Genomic DNA, 24,998 nt, shown 5'->3' with positions numbered 1-24,998 from the left:
AATATAAATAATCAGTGAGTCATGTCTATGAAGACTTTATAATAGGCGCTGCAACAGTCATGTGACCTGAGACAACTCTCATCAGTTATGCAGTCTTTACCACAGTTGCCACAATTGACGTGAGCTCTATGACACTGTTACATTTCCTTTTTATTTTTTTGTACAGTATTTCGTTGTAGAGACGCATTGATCCAACTTTTTCTCTCCTGATGACTCAACTCAGGGTATCTGATGATCCTGATCTTGATCCAATACCAGTGCTTTCTTTAGAACTCCTTAGAGTCGTTTTTATGGAACGTGACATAAGGTCAGGGATGTTGTGATGCCACAAAATGAATTGGTGGCCTTCTGTGACTGAATAAACATGACAAAGTCACTGAATGGTGAAAAGATTTGGACAACGAAACCCTGTTTACCTTTGTACAGTTTAAGTCGGCCTTTTTCATCGTGACGTTCCAACAAAATCAGACATGTTCAATATTATCAACATTATCATGGCTTTTTTTGTTTTTGCTAATGCAAATATGAAGACAGTAAACATGGAGGAGACTCTGGGAAGGCGCAAGAATGTCTTGGTTCTCTTGTGCTGTGGAAAAGGAGGAGTTGTGGAGTGAACAAGAGTCAGTGTTTAATTCAGCGTGTATCCGATCCACCAACCAGCACTTATTTTAGCAGGAAATCTTAACTTTGTAAACTAAAATCCACCCACTAAAATACCGCAGCTAACCAACAGGGGCTGGTAGCAAGTTGAGGTGACAAAATCCAAAATGTAAACTTTGTACAGTTTATCTTTTTGGATTATATTGATGCCAAATTGACAAGAATACTGTTGACATTTGACACCTTTTGTCTTGTGTTTTTAAAGTTAAATGTTTTTGCGGACATGTAAGGAATTGTTAATATGTAATTTTTCTGAAATGGAAGCTGGTGTAATGTTTTCCAGTGGGAGCAGGATAGGTAATAATCTCAAAGGGAATCTATTGTAGTCCTGCAAATAGTGACCTTGATTGACAGTTTTTGCAAAATCTCATAGTGTGTGACTAAAAACTCACATTGTCTTTAGATGTGAGGGGGTGTCAGACTTTAGCAAAAGTGTTTTCAAAGTGGTCTGGTGTATGGTAGGCATGACTACTCTACTTTTTTAAAATACAAAAGTAACGCAGATCAAGCACTATGACGAGGTGCTGATCACTGGCAGTAGACTTGATTGTACAAAGCAAGTGTCGCACACTCTGGCTCCCTATGGATTTCTTTTATTCTGATGATGTTTCGGCCTTTGGGCCTTCTACAAAATCTTGATCTTGATTGTTGAAGTGTTCTCGAAGAAGACAGGCCGAAACATCAACAAAATAAAAGAAATGCATATGTAGCCAGAAAGTGCAACACTTGTACTCTCATTTTCTAAGCAAATGTGCCAGACTTTCTCAGCTTAAGCTTCTCAAATCAAAAGAATATGACAATAAGCTGAGTATCTTTGTGTTTGGCATAGTGGTCTGATACAACAAGTTATAATGGGCATTGTCTGTGTTTTCAGCCATGTTATAGACAAAACGTTAGAATGATTAATTGAGAAGATGGTCTGCAGACTAATCAATATGAAAAATAACCATTACTTGCATCCCTGTTTTCAGGACTGAGCACATTGGATTGGTACATCCCATTTCCACAGGCTGACTTTTTTGCACTTTGCTCTCTATAGGATGAGGAATAAAAATCTCATGTTTGTGTGTGGAAGCTTTCTGGTGTTTGCTTACAACACCTGAAACTCATTTGCATTCATTTCAACAACAGACACAATCCTGTTTTCATCTTCAGAGGCAAGGTACAGCCTTTGACAGCTATCTAAAGCCACAGACAAGGGCAAGACACAAATTGTCTTGTTTTTGTATTGTTACCTCAGCGTTCGCAGAACCATCGCTGACACTATTGTGTGAGCTTATGAATAAAAAAAAAACCAGCATAAATTTGGTGAATAAAGGGCCTTTAAAAGGAACTGTGGCATCCTGGTATCTCAGAGAAGAGTGTGAACAGGCTGCAAATACTTTAATTAAGATCCTTTTTTCCCCTGTATGATGAAACATGTGGAGTCACCTTTGTACCTGTTGTTAATTACCTACTCTTTGTTTTAGCTTTGTTCGGAGCAGCCCGTGTCCTTGGCATGGTCTTATCCCTCCCCTCCTGCAGCGCAAGCTAGCATGTTAATGGTGTTACTTGCAGGTGCAGGACTTTTCTGTATATGTGTGTGGATGTGCTTGCATCTGGGCATGCCTGTGAGGGAGTGTGTGTGTGTATGTGTGTGTGTGTGTGTGTGTGTGTGTGTGTGTGTGTGCGCGCGCGTTTTCTACGAATGTAGATCATCTCTCTTCGTTATTGATGGGCTCGTCCCCTACCTCTCCCTCCGTGACCCAGTTCTCGTGTGCTGACACCCCCTGTTCACATCATGCCTGCAGCAAACACATGTTGTCAGAGCAGTGAGAAAGGGGAGAACGGGGGTGAAAGGGAGACAGAGAAGGAGAGTAGATTGTATGTCCCTGCGCCTCATGTCAACAATTTCTCACTTTTTTTTTTTTAGATCACAGAGCTCAAAGTTATATCTGACACACTGTTTGTGACACTTATCTGTTTTTCACACCTCCATGACACGAGTTATTCAGTAGTCTTGTTCTTTTGTTGTAACTATGTACTTGCTGCTGAAACATGTTGCCCCATGTTAACAGGCTATTTTGTTCTTCTCTGTCTGGTTCTACAGAGCAGCTTCCTGGGCAGTGCCACATTTTCAGTAGGCGATCTGCTGAGGGCTAAAGATGAACGACTGACCTTGAGTCTCAGGTAAGTGCGTGTTTCTGTCATACTCTGTTCATCGCTCCCTGCGTTCCTCCGGGCTAAATAAAAATCAGACTTTAGAATCCAAAGATTCTGCTTCTTCACACAAGAATTGACAGACCAACTTAAACATCAAACTGAAATGAGTTGGGAAAAGAGACCTGCCCACAGATGTTGCAATAGCAGCTTCAGGAATGTTGCAGTAGCTGCCAGGGTTGTTTGTATCCGAGGTGTGTGTTAGCATGTGGGAATACAGTACTCTGATCTGCTTTTACGGTTTGTTTGTTTGTGTTTTTCGTGGTGAATGGGGTCGGGAATAAGTGCGATTTCTGGGAGATGGTAAACTGAATGGGATGGAGTACATGCTTCTTGTTTGAAAGGTGGGCCAAAAACATTTTATTTTTCAAGGACATTTTAATATGTTTTGAAATTCATATGGGGTCATAGAGTGATCTGCAAAACGTAAAACATTTTTAAATGTTTGATCTGCATGTGAGCACGCAGTGTTAAGGTCAAGAGCTTGGATGTGCCCTCTGCTTTTAGTCATTTAAGCTGTGTATGATAGTTGTATAATAAAAATCAAGCAGCCAACAGAGAAAAAAATAAGAAGGGAAAGTTGGAGCTTTATTTTCAGAAAGCTGATGTTTAACTTAGAGCACTTCCTTCCTTAAAGACAGAACTATAAGGGTATAATTAGTATTATTGCCACAAAGAAGACTGACAGTTTGCCTTTTGGAGGACGCACCGACATGTCACAAGCAACAGATAAGTTGTGCTCCTGGATTTGATTAATGGTGTGTCCTTCTTATGGAGTGCTTGACATGACTGCGTAGAAGTATGATTCAGATCCATAGATAAATGGCTACTGAGGCTTGACCAGCAAAGTTATTTTACACACAGCAGTTGCTGTTGAGGTGATTGTCTATCAAAACGGTGCCAATGCAATTTGTGCATTGGTTGATAATGGGTTTTTTGGTAATTGTTTAAATACTTTGCGCTACTTTAGAGACAGAGAGAAAACAGCTCTGGCCCATTGTGTGTGAACTGACTTTGTTCTTTGGGTGTATTTGACTGTAAATTGAGCTTTTGTTGCTAAAAGGAAGGAATGTGAAGTCATTTGTGCCACAGAGAGCAGGTAATCATCAACTCCATGATTACCAACTGCACACCAACACCGAACAGAGTGTATTTATATACTTGACTCATCCTCATTTATTAAAACTCATTTTTGATTTAACCAACTAAAAACAACAATACTGTGTTTTTTAACATCTGTCCTCGTTGATTTAATTGCTTCTATTGACTATTATTTTTACTAGCTGGTGGCTACCACTACATGGAGTAAACTCTACCAATGAATACCTTAACACCAGCTGAAAATCTTGTTTTTGCTAAGCTTTCACGTGTTAACTCGCTGCGGTGATGTGCAGTTGTACTCCAGGACCCTGTGACAGTACTGTTGGATGTTGTTACAGGTGCATCACATTACACTTGTAACCACACCCATCAATAATTTCTGGTGTGGTCAGATGTGATTGAGGGCAGTGTTCAGTGTGTTCACTCTTGAAAGGTATAGGAATTTCTTTAAAAACAATGTATAGACTCACACAGAAGAAAGCCCTATCAATCATCACTTAAGGCCCACTGGAAGTGTGTGATGGTGTATTAACCTGCAGAGAATCTACCCTCTACCTGTATTTTCCTGTCCTTTTACTTTGCTGTGTTCGGGACATTCCCAGGCACAGCACGCAGATGAGTTTGCAAATTTATGAAAAGGTAGTGGCCAGACCGTAAGCAGCATGCATCCACCATGGATGGCCAAGACACATCGCCATTCACCCTAGAGCTCTAAATCTCTGCCGAGCTCGACCGGGCCCAACCCAACCCACCAGATCTGGGCCGGGCTGTACTTTCTCATTACTCCCCAGGGTTTAAATCAGGTTGGGTTCTCACCAATTTACCTGTGTTTTCTTTTTCTTTTTTTTTTAATTGAACCAGCAGTTCTCGTGCTTAAGTGGCAGGAGTTTTATTGGGCTGACTCAAGAGAGAGAGAAAAGTAGGAGAGTACTATGACTGAGAGAGGGAAGGTGACAGAGCAATATAGAGGCGAAACTAAGGGGAAGAGATAGAGCGTGTGAGAGAGCAGGATAGAAAACGAGAGGAAGACAACTTGGTTGGCACTGTTTGCTTCTGCCTCCCATGCAGTGAAAGTGATGGGCGTAACATGCAGCGAAAAGTGGAAATCATCATCAGCGCACCGCATCCCCATGGACCGTCGTGCACACTAGACACACCGAGGGGTGCAGCACATTCAGCTGAGGCGAGAAAACACATCAGCCATTAGCTTGTAATATGAAATGTAACACATTATTTTTTTTACCGTAGAAATACAGATTTTTAATCAGGCTTGGGTCCAAAATGGCTGCCATGGCTCGAGTTGGGTTTGGACAGAAACTGTGCAGGTTTATGTAGGGTCGGGCCGGATTGTTATCGGCCTGATCAGAGTTGTAGTTCACACCTGAGTCTGTCATGCATCTCTTGCTGACTGCTAGCATACCTGCTACTCACGTTGATGGCTGTGTTGCTAAATGTTTATACAGCAAAACGAAGGACAGTCACGTAACACTTTGTCCAGCTCATTGTAAAATGGGCAAGTCATAGAGCATTAACACGCTGTCACCAAAACAGCACCACATCCTGCATTGATGATATGTGCCTTGTCAGGGAGGCAACAGAACGCTGTAGCACTCTACAAAAGATATGTGGTCAAATGCGTGCCAGACCATTTTGGCAAGTGGTTTGCATCATCAGATCACAAAGCGCCTTAATGGTAATTTACACTTGTTTGTAGTGCTGTCCACTTGTGATCAGATAGCTCAAGAAGCTTATTATTTCCAGGTATAAACAGGCTCCAAGAGGAAGCAATGCAAATCGTGCACATAATGCTGAAAAATATGCAAATCTAGCAAGAGGACAAAGCTGTTGATACTGTGTACAAAGAGTAGTCCACAGTTCCTATATACTGTAATATATCTTTAAGTATACTTAAAGAATTTCCCTAAAAAAGAAAAAACAACACATAGACTGTATAATACAATTAACTATTGCTACTGCTATTCACTGGCCCGCTGCATTTTAAGCTGATTCATATTTCTTAATAATGTGTTACTCAACAATGCTGCATTTTAACATATATTTCATCATCCAGTATGTTGTCACACACCGAGTGCAGAGAAAATTTGCTCTGTTTGTATTATTAAACTGAATTTCCCCTTTTTCCTTCACAGTCATAGTTGTGTCTGAAAATATTCCCTTTTGGCAATCCTCGCTCCTTTTTTCCTCCTTTTTCTTCTCTCTTTTATGCTTTTCATTTCCTGCAGGTGATCCCATGTCACCAGGTATAATTGTATCATGCACGATTGACTATATGAGCTGCCGTGAGAATAGAAATTACAGCCCCACCCCCCACCCCCACCCCCCACTGTTGTGTTTCTGGCTCATTTTGTATTTTGGTAGTGTATTATTTATTCCTGAGGATAACATGAAGTCCTCCCATGATACTTACAGTGCTGCCACAATGCTTTTTAATAACAGGAAGGAAAAAAAAGATTGGTTTTTGAAAATGTCAACAGATTGTTTCAGTATTTAGAGGCTGCTGTTACTGTTGCTACAGCCCTATTCCCCTAGTCGTACTAAAGGGTGCATGTTCAGCAGCATTCTCTCTGTGAGTCCCACAGTGTGGGTCAAGACAAAGTGGCAGCTGCGGGGACTGAAAAATGAATCAAACACAGAAGTGCCAAAAACTGCAGTTCTTTGAATGGCCACTTGAGGCTGGCTCCAGAAGCCAGTCAGTCCCTGTAGATCTCAATGTTAAAACGCCCAACTTACAGTAGAGATGAACATGTTGACAGCCTGTTGGGCAGAGGCTCTGTGTGAATTATACACATCTCACCTGTTTACATGTTATTAAAACTTAAAGTTACGCATAATTAAGATCGGGCTGCTTTGACAGGCTGTCTGCTGATAGTGTTTGCAGTCAGATCCACCCCTCGCTCCTCCATAGCACAGGCCTCTCAACCAAATGTGGTCATTTTTGGCTGTATAAAACCACAATGGAGATGGCCAAAATGCCAAATTCAAAACAGGAGTCCACAACTTGGGTGACATCACGGTAGCTATGTCTTTATTTATTTGCTACAGTTAGGACTCCCAAACGGGTTCTCAAGATAAATAAGGAGGGTTGAGAAATGATAAAGAAAATAGTAAAGTTGGAAAAACATTCTGTTACAAAAATCATATGATTTTTTTTTAGACTTTGCTTTAATCTTTGCTTTTTTCACTCCTAAATAAATGGTTAATTTTACCTTTTCAGGCTTAGAACTATTCAAGTGAAACAAAGGAAAAACATCTTTAGGCAACCAGTAACAAGTGGTTGCAAGGAGGCATTCCTCTGTTTGGAAGGTTTGGGATGCCTGCAAAAGTGGCTATTAAAAATAATTACAGAAAATGAGGAAAGCCACTCACTGTGTAAACAAAGTCATTTTTGGGTTTTTTTTTGTCTTTTTTGATAGGACAGCTGGGGTCGAAATTGAACCCAGGCTGCTGCAAAGGACTCACCCTATATTGTGCGCACACTCTACCAGGTCGGCCCCACACAGTCAGGTTTTAGTTAAAAATAAAAAAAAAAAGGGAACACAATAAAAGCAAATTACATTTCTTTGTAGTACAAAGATCTGATGCTGTTTAACAACAAAAGATTACTCAAGCATGATCGTTTAAAACCTGCACTGTGCTAAATAATGACTGGTATCATATTTAAAATCTTCTGTACCCATTCAGACACACACGAAGTCATTATAGCCTGCAGAGCTGCTGCTGGTGGTGTGGTGTAGGGGCTCGAATGTGTTACACTCCACAGTTGGCGATGCATGCATAACACATACAGACGCACAGAGGAAACTGTCGTTGATTCGATATGCTGTTTGCTTGTTGGTTCATCCTGTGAGAAAACATTTCAGAGATGAGCAGCTTTCCATGAGCATGTATGATTCATTCTTTGACCTGTGGACGAGCCTGTGATTCACAGTTCATATTACTTCTGCTGGTCAGGCAGCTCGCATGCTGCAGCACAGACGTGGACAGGAATGCAGTTCACTCTGCGCATTAAGGAACAGATTCTTCATTTTAACACAATGCTCTAATCCCCACCCAGTTAGTTGTTGCAGAAAGGCGGTTAATTTGAGTTTACTTTTGCTCGGCAGAGGCAAAGCGGGACTACGTTATCTCCACGAGGCAAGGATTGATTCCCTTCAGTGAATCTCAAAACCAATATGACTTTGACCAACTTCTCTTCGTAAGCTCTGGATTTACATTGGTGCTGAGCATATGTAGAGAGGAAATTGGTATTTGACCAGCGCCAGTGTGTGTATGTGACTTTTGCTTTTACTTTGGCCCCTTCAGTAAAGTTCAGTCCGCTACAGGGCTGTCCACCTCAGAGCTCATCCTATATTCCCATGAATTCTGTCTGCATTTCAGCTCGTCTCTCAGGTCCCATGCTCACTTTCATGTGCGGCTGGTTAGGATGTTAGTCACGGATTGTTTTTGTTTCCTGTAAGGCGCGACCTGTTTGATTTGGGTCACTTTTTTTTGAAGGTTCCTGACAGTGTCGCGTTGAACGGATGTAGCCTTTGTGAAGATTGGTCTCTTTTGTAGGTACCATAAGCCACTGAAGTGATGATGGGAATATCTTACCTTCCTGCAGCTCCCACATGACCAAAAGCAACTACAAGGTGTTCGCAGCACAGGCATGTGTGTCTGGCAGCACAGACACACATGCCTATACACAACCCAAAAACAACGGCAAAAAAAGGCTACCTGGAGAATTGAGTTGTTTCTTTGAAGTCTGGACCTTTTATTAATCAAAGAGCAGAAAACTGATTTAAAGGGAATTATTGATGATTTGTTTGGTCAGCACACAAAGTCAGCTCAAGTTTGCCTGGTAATAATTCTGTAGTCCACCTGCAACATCACAAAAACTACATGTTGGATGTCTTATTTAGAGGCTGCAGTCTCTTTGGATTTGTTCGTGAAGATGGGAGTGAATTTAAACCAAAAGTAAAGTTGGAAGCTGTGTGCTGTTTGGGATTAAAAGTCTAAATATAAGCGAAATCGTCAACGCTGAAGTCATCTAAAAGGAAATTATTTATCAATTATTTAGCTGCCATGATGTTCTGAGTACTGTGTCCAGCTGTGTCTGTGTCTATGTCTGCATGGCTCTGTGCGTACATTTGTGTTTCTAAGATATAGTTGCAGAGCAGCATGCCCTCAGTGTTCTCCTACCTTGAGTAATACTCTGAGAACTAAAATAAAATCACCTCTCAGCACCGTGCTAGTTATAACTTGGTTGTAGCATGAGTGTGGCATCATGCCTAGTGTTTTATAATGTCTCTGTCTGTGCATGCTTATGCATTCTCTCAACTATATACAGCAGTATTGACTGTTTTGGCCTCTTAAGGTGGCAGAACAAGCTTTAAACACAATATTTACATATGGGTCACACTGTACAGGTAGGTGAACAATATTAGCAAACAGACTATTTACACATCCAGATGAGACAGAGCAACATTAGCATTCATTTGGAGTTGTGTTTCTCTCCACCTGATGAATGTCCAGTGTTTACTCTCACGGCTAAATGCTCCACTTTCTTCACCTTCTAGTCTCTTATTGCGTCTGTCTGCTGTTTGATGCTGGGCGGGTAGTGTACAGGGGATTTATCAGAATCATTTAGCTAATAACAGCTGCCTGGTTTCGCTGGAAACAAGGTTGACGAAAGTGATGGTAATAAATAGAAACAGGAAAGTTGTGAAACCAAAGCAATGAGCTGTAAATATACTAAAACTATTCGAAGAGCTGAGAGGAACTGACACTACAAGCAACACCTAGGGTTGGATACCTAAATCGATACCACTGAGTATGGATTCATGTTAAGTCACACTGTGCCAAATTTTAGTAAGAGTGAGTGCACCGTGTTCTGGCTGCAATGCAGCAACTGCAGTTGATCGTGGCCACTCTAGACAGCATAAGATGGTACAAAACCTGATCGCACTACTGTCTCTGGAAAGAGCTGGAGAGCAGCACACTCTGCTCCAGGTTGTAATCCCAAAGACTGTCCTTTCGCTTTTGCCGTGCAGCTGGAATTTGGAATGAATTTTTTTACTACTGAAATTGCGTTTTTGTCATTACAGAGATAGTACAGTACTGATAAATGGTACCTTTGGGTACCGGTAACAAATTTCACTAACCAGTATCAGTTAAAATGTGAGTGGTATCCAACCCTATTCACATCACACACAATCATCTTACCATTAGTGCAGCCTTAACCTTAGTCCTTACTCTTGTTTTAATAATGAAATACACAGTCTTTCTGTCTAATCGCAGTAAACTCTTCTCCACACCAACTATGCCCTCACATGCCGCAGCATGCTGCCTTCGCCTGGTACCTGCACAGAGCCTGTAGTAAATCTCTCTCTGGTTGTGTGTTATATGGACTTGGACTCCTTGCCTGATTCCCTCATGGCTATTACTCACACAGGATGAAGGAGCTACTGTACCTCAGAAATGCTCCCGTATCTTGGCTCAGTGATGCATCACATAGCCATACTAGGTCTGAAGTGTTTATTTACAATGCAATAACTAATCATAACTGGGTTCTTAATTGTCCGCTGATTGCAAACATAGATGCACACTGTACATAATCTGTAGTATTTACCGTGGCTACATGCTGGCTAATGGCTGCAGGGTTTGTATTTAAGCCATTGATAGCAACATAACAAGTGAATTAAATGGTTTGCCGTTTATCTTTGGTTTATTCATGAATTGTCATTTGTTCTTGATTTTGTTGCGTTTTATTTCAAACTTGAGCGAGAAACCCATTTGCATACATTTGCAAGTTCTTATCCTGCCTCTCTGCGAGCTCTGTTGAGAATTTTTTTTTTCCTACTGAATAACTCGGGAAGGTTTGTACCTTCTCCTACCTCCGGTATGGAGTTTGGCTTGCTTTGCAGGCACGCACATTTCTAAATCTAGCGTGGTTTAAATGGGGACCCAGGACGAGCAATACAACCACTGTGCTACAGGAGCTGGAAGGATGTCAGCGCTGCAGAGGTCTCTCAATAATGCATGTTATGTATACACATGGGAGGAAAGATTATTATCTCCAAAAAGGGAGGTGAGCCTCCTTCGCCCCACCAAAGAAGAAAATAGTGTAGTCTAAATGGGACAATGGGTAATGTGAAAATGTGCATACAATGTATATAGACCTCTGCACAGGAGCACATAAAGAATATACAGTAAAAGCATGGGTTTGCTAAATTAGTGACACACTCTTCAGTCTTCATATTGCTATTTCAGCCCTGCTGAAAGCATCTCGTTCATTCTCTTGCCCTTTCAGTCTCGCACGCTGTAGCTCCCTTTTGCTCCTCTTGTTATCTCTAAAACTTTATACACTCAGTAGGAGAGGCACTCTATGACCCAGTTCTACAGCACAGTTTGAGATTTGATTTTGATATGAATTTGTATGCTTGTGTCAGTGTGTGTGTGTGTGTGCACGTGTGTGCATCAGAGATTTACCATGGCAAGGCTACATTATCTCAGACCAGTGCCTCTGCTGCCTGGCTTCATGGCTTATTCATCCATTCCCATTGGATAGAGCCTCTCTTTGCTGTCCCACCAGTAACAGTTTAGTCCGCTATCAATGATAAAACCATTTTACCACCCCAGAGCCCTCACTATCACCCTGTCCCAATTCTCACACTTATCCAGAGAAAGCCAACTCTCCCTTACACTATATCCCCTGTGACTGATTTTTATCTGAGCCTGACCTAAAAGCCTAAAGATCAACTATCTGATACAGTTATACTGAAGAAAAAGTGTGTGAGGGTGTGTGTGTGTATGGGTCTGTGTGTACTCGTATTAGTCCTGTTGTGGGGACATTATTCTCTTACTACTGTCACATTATGGGGACTCTCCTCCCATGTGGGGATAAAGCGCCGCTCCCCACATAGTACAACATGGATTTTAGTTGAGGTTAGGGTGACCATCTCCCAACAAACCAACTGTGGGACAGAGAGTATGTTTGTGTGGGACAATATGGGAGACGTGAAACCGATGCTGAGAGGTAGACTAGAATTTTTAATATCCATCTCACTTCTATTCTGCCTCACATGTACTGTGTCACTTCACATTGTATTCCCCTCCCTTGCTAATTACTACTGAGTAAAAAATAAATAAGAAATGTGAAAACCTCTGAGAATAGCCGTCTACTGGCCGGGTTCAGCCAGTCATAAGTGGTTTCCCAGTCTTTTTTGTAATGGCATTTTCCTTTTCTTTGTGGTAGTTTCCATTATCCTCCGCCTAAATCTGCATAGCTTGTGACTTTGTGGTGACTTGCAGTTTTCCCCATTGGGTATAGCATATATGACGGTGACAGGTTAACTTGCATTTGACCCACGTGTGCACAGCTTGATTGACATCAACACAGCCCCATGATGACAGCCCTTCCTGCTTTCTTCACAGGCATTGGATAAAAGCCAGATTTTAGAAAAAGCGTCTGTCCTTCAGTGGTTTGACTTTTGAAAACTAGAGCCACTCATGTTGTGGGACTTTGTCTAAATATGTGGGATGTTGGACAAGAGATAAAAATGCTTTGCAGCACCGCATGAATAGCTGAGGTTTGGGTAAAAGTTGTAGTTGGGCATGTGGTGGTTTTGGTTACGGTCCTCTTAAGACACCAAAAGAGCCTTTTGTGTGTGTTTGATTGACGAGTCCTTAAGGGGAATTTAAAGTTAATGATCTCCATATTGTAAACGGCATGGCACAAAAATGTCAGACAATAATTAAACAACTTTTGTGTGTATATGTCTGCGTGGGTGCCAAAGCAGTCTTGCTAATTACAGTACTCTGTGGAATGATTCTTCTTCTTCCCTCCCCTGTGACAGTCACACACACTCACACATATGTCGCCATTTTTCACAGTGTAGTCATTAGCTGCTCAATTTAAAGCAGAGGAATATTTAGTCTGGGAAAAAAATTAAAATCAAATGAAGTAAGGAGGATAATTATTACACATATAAATGTCTTTATTTATGGCTTGTTCGTTTTATCCGTTTAGCAGCTAATAGTGGAACACATGTACTGAAGCACTTAAGAGAAACCAAAGGACACTTAAGGCCACGGCATTTTTGTGTATGGCTGGTGGAAAATGTTTTATCTGTAGTTTGCACATTGAGGGAACTGTTGGAAGCAAGTTTGTGTGTATGTGTGTGTGTGTGTTTGAGGAATCATCGAATAAAATTTAGTGCAGGTGTAATGGGTTTACGCTCACACCTTGCAGGCACGTAGGAACACACAAGGAAAGCTATGCACACATTAAACTACATGCACACAAAGAGTTGCTTTTTCATGCAGTATATATGCTAATACCGGCACACACAACCACGTGCCACATACGCATGTAAAAGAGGGGGGAAAGCACTCAGGTGGGATGAAATAAATGCACATATGGCCTCCTCGTTTTTCCTGCTTCAATACTAAAAATGCTTCTTTTCCGCGCAGTTCTTCTGCATAATCTGTGAGATCCCCCAGGCATCAGGGCTCATGGGCAGAATATGAAAATAACTAACTCGGCCAGTGCTGCACCATGGCATCAAAATGCAACTCTGAGAGAAAAATGGGGGGGGGAAACATATTCCATTGACAGGCTGCCTTAATTACCTGCCATGACTAATTACAATTCCAATAAAGCCCAAGCAGAGTATGGAGCTGTTAACCTAACGTCCATATTAAACAAGGTAAGATCTATTAGTATGGGTCAATCATTCATCAGGTTCTTCCTATAGCTCATCTCCTTGCAACATCACACACATAGGTCGACGGGATGGGAAAATGAGATGTGTTGGGAGCCAAAATAAAGGGGAGAGATTTAATAAATCTGTCCCGACGTGGTGCTTAGGCATGCTAGGGGCACAGCTCATGCCAAGTCCTTGTCTAAGTGATGAGAGGATGATAATGAGGACAAAATGGAGGGAGGATAAGGGAAGAGAGTAGGTGTACAAAATCATGTCTCGCAGGTTTCTGTTTGTGTTTTTATGCCATCCTCTATTTTTGCTCTGAGATTAAATTGTTGTGTGCCATCATTCAAGCACCCTGCTGGGATGATGTTACAGAGAGCAATGCAATCTTTCCTCTTGCTCCTGCACTATTATGCGCTCTCGAGAAGGTGAGGTCATGCATAATATCCTGTCTGCCGTGCTGTTTAATATCACTCTCAGTAATGCAATGCAGTGTCCGTTTGGAGGCCTATAATAGCTTTAAATATTCAAATGTTGGTATGTCTTGCAGGAGGCATTGCACGGTAATGTTTTTCTTCTTTATTTCGGTCTAAACCTCGTTAATTAGGAGGTAAACAGAACACTCTAGGTCTATGTTAATATGAAATCATAGTTGCACACATTTCATCAGTTGGAAATCAGAATACCAACACTTTGACATATTACTGTGTACACAGCATGTGTGTACATACACACACACAGGCTCTTTTCCAGTGATGTTGTATGATGCACTCATCTGGTAGCTTTTGATTTATCTCTTCTCTGTGAAGTTTAAATCTGCAGATCCTTTCATTTTTTATGGCCTTCCGCACTTTGGGGTTGGATATGATATTGCAGCCTACTAATGATATGAAAACTTAAAAGAAGCATGAGGATAGCGGATATGAACAGAAGGTGATGGCCATGTTTACCAGCGGAGCAGGCATATGCTGTGCAGTATGTGCACAAGACCATTTTTGTTACGTTCTTCTCTATATGTGCACGTTTGATATACCGCCAGTACTAAGCTTTACAAGAAAGTTTTGTAGCAGACTTTGGTAGGTTTTCAGCTGCTGTAATAGACACCACTATCAAATCTTTCAGTAGTTACATTTGAAAGTCTCTTCAACACCTACACAGGTGTTGTCACTTATTCTGGATGATTACACCTCTGGCCAAGTTTGAGGTGGGCAGAGCTATGCTGGTAATTGCGTGATTTCACTTATAGGTCAAGGTGTAATTTTTTCCACCTTCACAGTGCAACAGAGCTAACAGGAGAGGAGAGCGCAACGTCTGTCAAACTCACTCTAGACAGTCCCACACAGTCCTCAGCAGATGTCTAATGGACAGAACAATAAAAAACACTTGTGTGTGTGTACCATCCTACTGCAAGGGCCTTTAAGTTCAGTTATAATAAGTTCGATTTTAAATTTAAAATGGAGAGCTGTGGTCCTTGATTATGATTGACGGAGCCACATTTGAAGCTTTTGTAAAATGCTCCATACACACACAGCTGTGACCACTTTCTAGTTTCAGTATTACTGTACCAGTAAAGCCCCGTTTCCACCAAATACTTTCGTTATGGTACCTTGAACCAAAAGTAACACCTCAGACATGGTACTTAGACCATAGGTTTGTGTAGCGTTTCCACTGCAAACAGCACTCTTTCATGTGGGCGAGGTTGTTGTCACTCATTGCTCTGTCTAGCACTCACCTATTTCCGCCTTTATCAGTCTGCACCTCGTTTATCGTCCACAGAACGAGGCTGCATGCTGACATTTTCAGAACAAAAAAAAAATTGTGGGTTTGTGCATTTAGTCCTTCTCAGGCAAGCTCAGGGGTGTAGTGTTGCTGGAGCCCACAGGAACAACATTCCACGACACTTTTTTTTCCAAGTGTGGATTAGAAAACATGCAGTTCACATAATCCAGTCCAGATTAATATACATTTTTAAACACTTGAAGATCCACTCAATACTAAAAGTGTATATCATCCAAGACAATAAAAACTAAAGTAATGGTCAAAGTTGTCACATTGAAATTTAAGGTGTGCTGATGGATTCACATCGCCAACTCATACATTGACATTACAAGTAAAGGTTCCACCTTAAAAGTTGTTGGCAGTTGGCCCAGTGAATAATTTTTCTCAGACTACAGCTGCTGCAAGAGACAGCAAAACATAATTTCATTTTATAGTTACAGTTTACTAATGTATGTAAAACTCTCCATGGTATGAACAATGGTTACATAAGGCCCGTTTCCACTGAAGAAGTTCCTGGTACTATTTGGGGGGCAGGAACTTTACAGGAACGTCCTCTCGCTCGGCCCTCTCAGCGGCCGTGTCTCTACCGAGAGGGCGGAGAAGAAGGAAGGTTCCTGTAAAGTTACCGGGCTCTGGATGTGACGTAATTGTTGCGCGACCATTTTGACCGGGGTGACACGGCAAAGAAACAAACAACGTTTTAAAAATGCCAGCTATTTTGTCGCTTTCTGTTGACGTCACATCCCATCTTGAGTATATCCAATCAGCACCAAGTAATCCCCAAGCCCCACCCAGGAGTCTTTCGGGGCCGTTCTGAGTACCTACTCCGAGGCAGGGACTTGTTTAGCCCCTGTAGAAGTTCTGGAACTCTGTCCTTTGGAGGTGGTTCCTGTGGTGGAGACACGCACCAACGGCCCTGGCCCCGTAAAATTACCCCGAAGTTCCTGCGGTGGAAAAGGGCCTATAAGCTGCAAAACCAGCCACAACTCAGCCCTGAGCAGAGTGAGTGTCCGCAATTGACCAATCAACTGACCGCAGTGTTCACGGCTCCACCTTTTAGTACCATATCTGTGTGCTAGGTACCCCAACAGAGGGGTGACCAGAAATGGGGACGGTACGGAGTTGTTCCATTGGTACCATCCACAACTTTTCACAGTGGAAACAAAAAAAAAAAAACATACCGAAGGAACCATACTGTCATGCTTGGTGGAAACTTGAGTCACCTATTATCATATGGGACACAGAGTTAAAGAGGGCAAATGCCAACTGAAGCCAGTGAAACACACTGTGTCCCGTCAATTTGTTTGATGAATATCTGTCGTTGCTGCCGCCCAGTCCATCAGCTTTTTATCTCCATCCAAAGCAGACAAACTTCACCAACGATCTATGGTAAGTTTGCTTCAGCTAGCCTGCATGCTTTTTATTTGTAGCCCATTACTCAACTTTTTTGTAGCTATGTTGTCCATTGATGGTGATATCATTTTTGTTACAGTGTAGCTTGGTTAATCAGCAAGTAACCAGGCTACACTGTGTGTTGCTTTGCAAGCAGTCTGCCAAGTATAATTATTTGTCATCATCTCATGTTGTCAATAAATCATTGCATTTTTTGTGGCTTTGTTAAAGTTAAGTTTGCTCCACTTTTAAAACCTCAGCAACACCAAAAGGCCTGTGTTGGCATGGCTAAATTTTAAATGACTTAACTTAATAAGCAGGCCTCTCACTGTGATCTGTTTTCTTCTCTCCTCACTGGTGGGCCGGCATGATGGCTCTGCCAGAAACTGAAAGTAAAACTTAAGATCCAGCTGGCATCGTTCCCTGCACTTCTTTCAGATAGTTCTACGGTATTTTAAAGATGATTTTTTTTTTTTGTTTTTCATAATGTGTACTCCTTTTTGTTATGAGTTGGCGGTTCTGTCTGATATCTGGCAATTGTGGCGAGGTCTCTCCCTCTTGTCTTACACCGTGTGCAGTTTGGTAGTTTCTATGGTTACGTTGACACTAGCTCTAAAATTTCTCTGAATTGGAAGTTTTCATTTTCCAGTTTTTAAAACAAACAGTACAGTCAATGCAGCAGGCAATGGACTCATAACAGCAGCAACATTCTGAATTGGAAGTTTTTGAAGCGCGAGAAAGTGGTGCATTATAATCGTTTAAGTACCATCGCTCCCATGCCATTCAGATGTTTTGTTCAGGATTTTTTCACAGTTATGCCTAAAAAGCGGGTGATAATGAACCCTTCACTGAAAAGAAAAACATCAATCACGTCAATTGTTTCATAAAAAGTTATATTTGAAAACAAGTTTTTTGCTTTAAGTAATGTCCTTGAAAATGAAAAACACAATGCTTGAAAAAGTACTTAAAAAGCCTTGAATTTCATTTTGTATTTTCGGTGTAAACCCTGACTCTCATTTTGCTGTTGTATTTGTTTTGGTGTCTGATTCCACTAACCTTGGGGAATCTCTAGAGTCGCCAGCTCATTGCTGTTTGAGCATCTCAACAAACAAGAATAACTCGCATCTATTTGACTTGTGTTTGTCCAATCATGCATGCTGCATATTCTCTGTGACATGTATCCTCCATTAGCATAACAAGAAGCTCATGTTGACTCATAATGTTGACACTGTTTGGAGTAAACTATGAGTTAGGCTGCACTGCAGGGATATGCTGCCCGGGTGCATTTCTATTATTTTGTTCACCCACATTTCCATAAATGGTCACTAAGGTTCTGGTCACTCAGTGTGTGTTTTTGAGCAAAGCGAGTTAGGATGTGTGCATAAATTTGTTGTTTCGGACATTGGCATTTGTGGACGTACACACTCACACATAGAGAAACACACGCACACACACCGCAGGGGCTGACAGATGTGTAGCAAAATCCTCCATTAAAATGCTTTCATGTTTTTGCAATGAAGACTGACTGAATCTTTGCAAAGTCCAAACTGAGACATTCATTTTTTATTGAAGGTCAAGGTCAAATATGTATCTTGTTGCCTGAGCCCTGTAATAGTATACTGCACCATGGAATTGTGTCTTATTTATGTACCTAGGCTGTTATTTTTACTTAGAGAAAGAGGGAGAGAGGGTGAGAGAAAAGCTACTCGACGAAAAAAATATTTCCTGCCTAAAGTTTTGGCTCCTTTGCACTTCTCTTTTTGTGTCCGGGAAAGAAGGAAGCACAGAGGATCTATTATTATTGTAGTGTACACACACTCCACTATTTGCATTAAGTCCACATTCCTAAATTGCTCCATGTTAGTCTGAAGTTATATTATTCAGGAAGACATAGCTTTGCAGAATCCTGTCTCTGTCTTTTTAACACCCTGACAGGAAGCAGAATGCTAACTACTTGCCTTGTCTATACCAATGACCTGAATCAACATAGCTCTTAAATCCCTTTCATTCACTGAGAGAGAGAGAAAAGAGCTCTGTGCCGCCTGCCATAACCTGATTTTGAAAGGCTAGTTTTCATTGCAGAGTTATGGCTGACCTTTCTATATTGTGTTTTTTAAAGTGACTTTGACTCCCTCAGGGAGACTCAGCCTGAGACTCACCTGGTTGTTATGGTGTCAGTCTGCACACTGCACATTTTTGTTTCAGTTTACTCCCTGTCATGTTTGTGTGTGGCTGTAAAAATTGCTTTTATAACACTTACACACATGACTTTGAAGAGCTTGAAGCTGGAAAATGACCGTGACCCTTTTGCTATTTAAAAGAGAAAAAAATGTCCAATCTAAATTACTGTTAGTCACACTTAATGCATGGCACATGGGCCCAGAGTTAAATATGTCAACATTTCAATTCGGTAATTGAATCTTAATTATGTTGGTGATTTCATTTAGTTCCACCAACAGGTGAGAATTTCCTCTTGTTCTGCAGCTCCAACATGTTGGAGGTCAACTCATAGCATCACTTATTGATGTACATATAGCTGAGCCTGACAAGCTGAGTGTGCAGTGTCATAAAATAGCAGCTCTATGAAGAATCCATTTCAGTAAATGCAATAACATGGCCTTTAGTACAGCACCACCCTCAGAGCAAATTTTACAATGTCTTGCCCACTAGTGACGAGGTTTCCACCAAACACTTTTAGGATGGTACCTTTGGAACCAAAAGTTACCCTTCAGACATGGTACCTAGACCCTAGTGTTTCCACCACAAACTGTACCCTTTCATGTGGGTGGGGTTGTTGTCACTCACTGCTCCGTCCAGCACTCACTGTATTTCCTCATGGTCGGTGACATAGATGGAAGTCTGCACCTCGTTTATCGTCCACAGAACAAGGCTGCATGCCGACAAAACAGGCTGCAGTGAGAGTCTCTCTCTATGGGATATTTAAAAATTGCGGGTTTGTGCATTTAGTCCTTCTAAGGGCTCATTCATGCTCCCTTTACGTACGAAAATGTATACGTCCGTTTCAAACAATGTTACCGTCACTGCCCACATACTTTCATGCGCCCTTTACGTTGACATGGATGTTAACCAATATATCCACCAGGATGCAGCCCAGCGTCAAAAGTTTATGACAACAACAAACTCAAAAACAAACATGGCGACTGTGGAGGAGACATTGATAATGTACCTCTTGCATAAAAGACAAAAACAGAGGCAGCGCTGTAGGAGGCAGTGGTCGGTGAGGCCGTAAAATACATCGCAACTCGAGGACGGAGAATTCTTTTCTCTAGTACTGCTGATGAGAGAAATTGAATTGTTATTTTTTCTTTGTGTCTCACTAAAGCTACATATCGGGCAGTGACAGCAACACTGCCCCCAAGGTTCCTGGTGGTACTGCTCCGTTTGGCCCGTATCCGTAAGTTTTATGGAAACGTGCAGAAATACAGACGAAATGAACGCAGAGCTCGGACAGAAGGCTCCGAATGAGCCCTAAGGCAAGCTCGGGGGTTTAGTGTTGCTGGAGCCCAACGCTCCATGATGCCTTTTTTTTTTTCTTCGAGTGAGGATTGGGATATGTGCAGTTCACATAACCATGCCGAAATTTATACGTATAAACGCTTGAAGATCCACTCATTACTAAAAGTGTATGTTAAGTAATGATCAAAGTTGTCATGTGGAATATTTAAGGTGTGTTAATTGATTTACTTCATCACCTCCTGTATTGAGTAACATTACAAGTAAACGTTCCACTTTAAAAGTTGCCGGCAGTTGGCCCAGTGAATTAAGTTATTTTTTTCTCCGATTCCAGCTTCTGCAAAGAGGCAGCAGGACATCCTTTTTTATATAGTTACAGTTTACTAATTGTTTCCATTGGTACCATCCACAACTTTTCACAGTGGAAACAGGAAAAAAATGCGTATGCCAAGTAAGGTGTGTCGGCATTGCTCCACTGTTGCAGGGTCTCTAAAAGGAAACACATCCAACATGCTCATGTACATTCGACAGTATCACCCACATGTGCCAGTCGCTGAGATGTTTAAATACAGCCAAGGTGAAACTAATTAAAAGACTTGTCCTTGCGCACAAGTTTTATTCTTCATTCTTCTGTGTATTTTGGTATTTTTGGTTTAATATCATAAGAGAGGTGCTTTTTATTTTTTTAGCCTGTTGTGACCTGTTGCCTTCTGGACAAGTGTTTCTTCAGTGTCTGTACAATGTTATACAGAAGTGTTTGTTCTTATTTTTTATAATGAAAAAAGTTTGCCTAAGTTGCCAGTGGGCAAAATGTTCCCTGAGTCCCCAGCAGGAGGAATTTTGTCTGCCTTCGACACTTGCACTATTGTCTGGTCAAAATAAATGCGAAGAAAAGTATCCTATGAACCAAACTGTGAGGTTTGTGTACCATTACACTCCGACTGTACATCTGCTGATGCTTATTTCAGATTTTATTTATAATCCATACGTGCAGGTCAGTACTCTGAACAAGGTGTATTTGCAACAAAAGACTTCCAGCATTTATATTATTAGATGGTGGCATTATCTGAATTAGTATTTCCCCCTCCAAAGCTCTTTACAAATAGGATGTAGTGGTGAGCTTTTCAGCACACGTACACACATACACAGACACAGACAGTCTAATAAGCAGCTGATTATTCATTTTAAAGGAGCAGATATCACTGTGTCCTTGGCGCATTTAGCGAAGACTTCCACGTTATATGTTACTTTTGAAGACAGTAGGGCTCCATCTTTAAAATTCAGTCCTGCACTCTCTCTTTCTACACATGGAAATTTTTTCTGTGGAAAGGTCACTGTAGAACATTCATATATGTAAATAAGTAGAGAGCAGACCTAAAGACTATTAAATAGAAAAATGAAAACACATACAGACTATTTTATTCTTTATGGTCTGAAAGGAGCACATATCAAATGACTGTGCTAATACAGTGGATGACACACAGAGGCAGTGGTAGACAGCAATTAGTGTTGTGTCGCTAAGCAACTCCACAACTCCTGTGAGAACATGAATTAACATATGTGCCTAATGTACCGGAAAAGAAATGTATAGTGATAACAATTAAGTTGTTCATTTATGCTGCAATTTGCACAATAAAGGCAAAGAATCTGAAAAAAGACAGAACTGAATTAAACGGCCGTGGGCAAACAAGGGCTGTAAACTCAGCAGAGAGATATAGATGAGGGAGAACAAGGAGAACACCAGCTGAGCTTTTCCTCTGGACTGAAACCTGGAAAAAATAATACTCTCACTCATGGCACGCTGTATCATTTTTCTGTTTGCAGGAGAGACAACAAAGAGAAATATAACTAAGAACAAAAGTTCATTCGTGAACTGGGAAATAAAAGTTTTGTCAAAACAATTCCAACTCAATGTACACTCATTAGCTTCTTCTGGAGCTTTCTGTTGTATCACACGGTCTTTAGCAGATGGCGTTTGCTCATTTTTTTTGGCGTTATGATATAATCCACGGTGTTCCTCGTATTCTCATTCTGTTGACTTAGAAGTTGAGCATGAAAGCTCATTCTTGAACTTGGAAATGGCATGATTTTTGTTTGTTCAAATCATTAAGAATGATGATGAAGATCTTGTGGTATGTGCTGAGAAATTATCCATCGTTATTGCTCTTTAATTTAAGGACATTGTAATCAATCGTGATTCCAAACTGCCTATACTAAAGAAACATTGTCTCTGGCTGGTAATAATACATCCAAGACCTCTCATGTTTTTTTTAAAGTATATCAGATTTTGCCATCATACAGAAGGTTTAGAGTCCCTCAGGTCAAATTGGTTACGTAGAGCAGGCATGTCCAAAGTCCGGCCTGGGGCCATTCATAGCCCAGGAACCAATTTTAATTTTTTAATTTTTTTTTTTTATTTTATTTTATTTTTTTAAAATAAAAAAAAATTTTAAAAATTTTTTTTAAAAAATTAAAAAAAAAAAAAAAAAAGGAACCAATTTTAAACGCCCCCGGTTTGCCTTTCAAATATACTATATGTGGCCCAGCACAAAAAATTGGTTAATCAAGCAAGTTTGCTTTGCATTTTTTCCATTCACCTCATGATGGCAAGAGTATCATACAGTTTGTAGACATGCGCTAAGTAGAATCCGCACAGGCAGAACTAATGTGTTTTAATAAAAAGACGATAAACAATCAAACTTACAGTTACGTAGTAGCAGACAGTTCCTGCTAGGTGCCAGACCACAGCAAAGAAGTGTAAAGAAGATAAAACTGTTGTTTGTCTCATTTGTATGTGACTTTTTTTAATAACACATATAATGTGAGAAGCAGCTGGCCCCTAGGTGTTTTCACATTATCTAATCTGACCCCCATTCGAAGTTTGGACACTTCTGAGGTAGAGGAGCTCTTTTGTTACTGAGTCTGTCAACCTATTTAATCAGAGTTTGGGTTCGAAGTAGCCTCAGTGTACCTGGGTCAGACACTGAATGTAATAGGGAGTGATTAATTTTTTTCACTGCATACAGTTTTTGTAATATCTGATCTGATATTTAGTGTTTCTAGTATGGTTTTGTTGTTTGGTTAAATGTTGTTTTGCATTTATGTGAAACAGTGTACGTCCTGGGACACAAGACAAAATCTGTATTTTCTCTGACAATTAAATGAAATCAAATAAAAATAAACTTTAAGATGCTTACTAAAAATTTGCAATTTAGTTAAAGGTTTTCACCAAAGCAGTAGAGCAGAGATTTCAGTGGCACAGTCACCATCAGCCTTTATACAGCAAACAGTCCTGCTCTGAGGGCATGAGGCACCACACTGCAGTCACCACCACTAGCAACAGTAGCTCTCACTTTCCATCTGCTTTGCTGTAGCTCACTCACGCACATGCACACACCCGTTTCCCTCCTCTCTAACACACAGATACATGCACATAGTGTTGTTTGCATGCAGCCTCCCCTTCACTCTCCCGCTGTAAGCTGTACGGGAACACAGACAAAGGCTTGTTAGAGCTTCCTCCCCTGAGGTATACCTTATTGGTTCTGTTAGGTCTTCCAGGACCCTCACATAGATCATCCTGACACAATTCCTGTTGCGGCTTTCCAGGTAACAGTCACGTAACAATTACATGCCACATCTGTGCGTCTCATATCTTTATGAAGCCATATCGACGCCAGCAGCCGGAGGTGATTAGAGGTGCTGGTATGTGGATTTTGTTGCCTTTGGACAGAGCTGTGCTAGCTGTTCCCCCTCGTTCCCAGTTTTTTTTATGCTGACTGCTATAAGTGATGTTCAAGAAACCAGATACAAGAGTATTTACAAATATTTCAAACTAATCCTATAAGTTTTAACATTTCCTCATCAAGACAAGATTTACTACCTGTAACTGAGAGAGAACAAAACTAAATTGAGCACACAATTCATGCAGACACTAAGGCTTCCCTTCCGTCCTCCAGTAAGTGCATGCTTGTCAGACTCAGTGGCGGTTTAGATACTGTTGGCTGGCTTCTTATTCACGAGCAATTACAGAACAAAACCATCAGTTTGACAGAGATGAAAGGAGACTCTGTTTTGTCTGCTCTATTACAGTTTGTTGAAAAATAATTACGAAGCCTTAGTGGCTCTCTGTGGGGGCATCTACTCTCTCTCTCTGTTACTGAGTCATTACACTTCAAACAGACTGCGATTTTCTCTTCAATTTTTCAGAATCACATGAGAACGATTTTTAGTTGTTGTTTTTTTATCATGATTTTTAACGTGGTTCGCTAGCTTAGCTTGACCCCCCGTCGCTTAAGTGTCGACAATGTAGCATTCATTGAGTGAGGGGTGATGAAGGTCCAGGTTAGTCATCATCAGGGTATACAGTGCGCTCTGTGTCACTGCACCACCTGCCCTCTTCCCTTTCAAATGCTGTCTCCAACCAAGCTCATTCAATTGTCATTGATCTGCACTTAGCTTTTCAGTGGCTTCACACTGAATGAATGCCAGCCATCTTCATCGTCAGAAACATATGCACACAACTGGATGCGCATAGTTTAGAACAAAAGTAAAAGCACCCTTTGATCACTCTCATCTGAGCTGTGACACTGTACTGTATACACATGGACAAAGGAAATATTTACACTGAATTGTGCTACAGTAATAATGAGAACTGCTGTAGGTAGCTCAGAGAACTGGAGGCAG

The 24,998-nt window shown here is 41.0% G+C and overlaps 1 protein-coding gene across 7 annotated transcripts in view; it reads left to right on the top strand.

Moving 5' to 3' along the window:
* The window catches only part of inpp4b (inositol polyphosphate-4-phosphatase type II B), a 311,501-nt gene that overhangs the window by 183,950 nt on the left and 102,553 nt on the right, over nt 1–24,998 (top strand). For all 7 annotated transcript variants that reach the window (XM_049567168.1, XM_049567159.1, XM_049567186.1 and 4 more), the window contains one exon: nt 2,750–2,829. In XM_049567168.1, coding sequence (XP_049423125.1) covers nt 2,750–2,829 — 80 coding nt within the window. The remainder of the gene's footprint in view (nt 1–2,749; nt 2,830–24,998) is intronic.

Source organism: Epinephelus fuscoguttatus, linkage group LG3 (genome assembly GCF_011397635.1).
Source record: "Epinephelus fuscoguttatus linkage group LG3, E.fuscoguttatus.final_Chr_v1".
Lineage (NCBI taxonomy): Eukaryota > Metazoa > Chordata > Actinopteri > Perciformes > Serranidae > Epinephelus > Epinephelus fuscoguttatus.
This window is presented reverse-complemented; position numbering and strand designations above follow the sequence as displayed.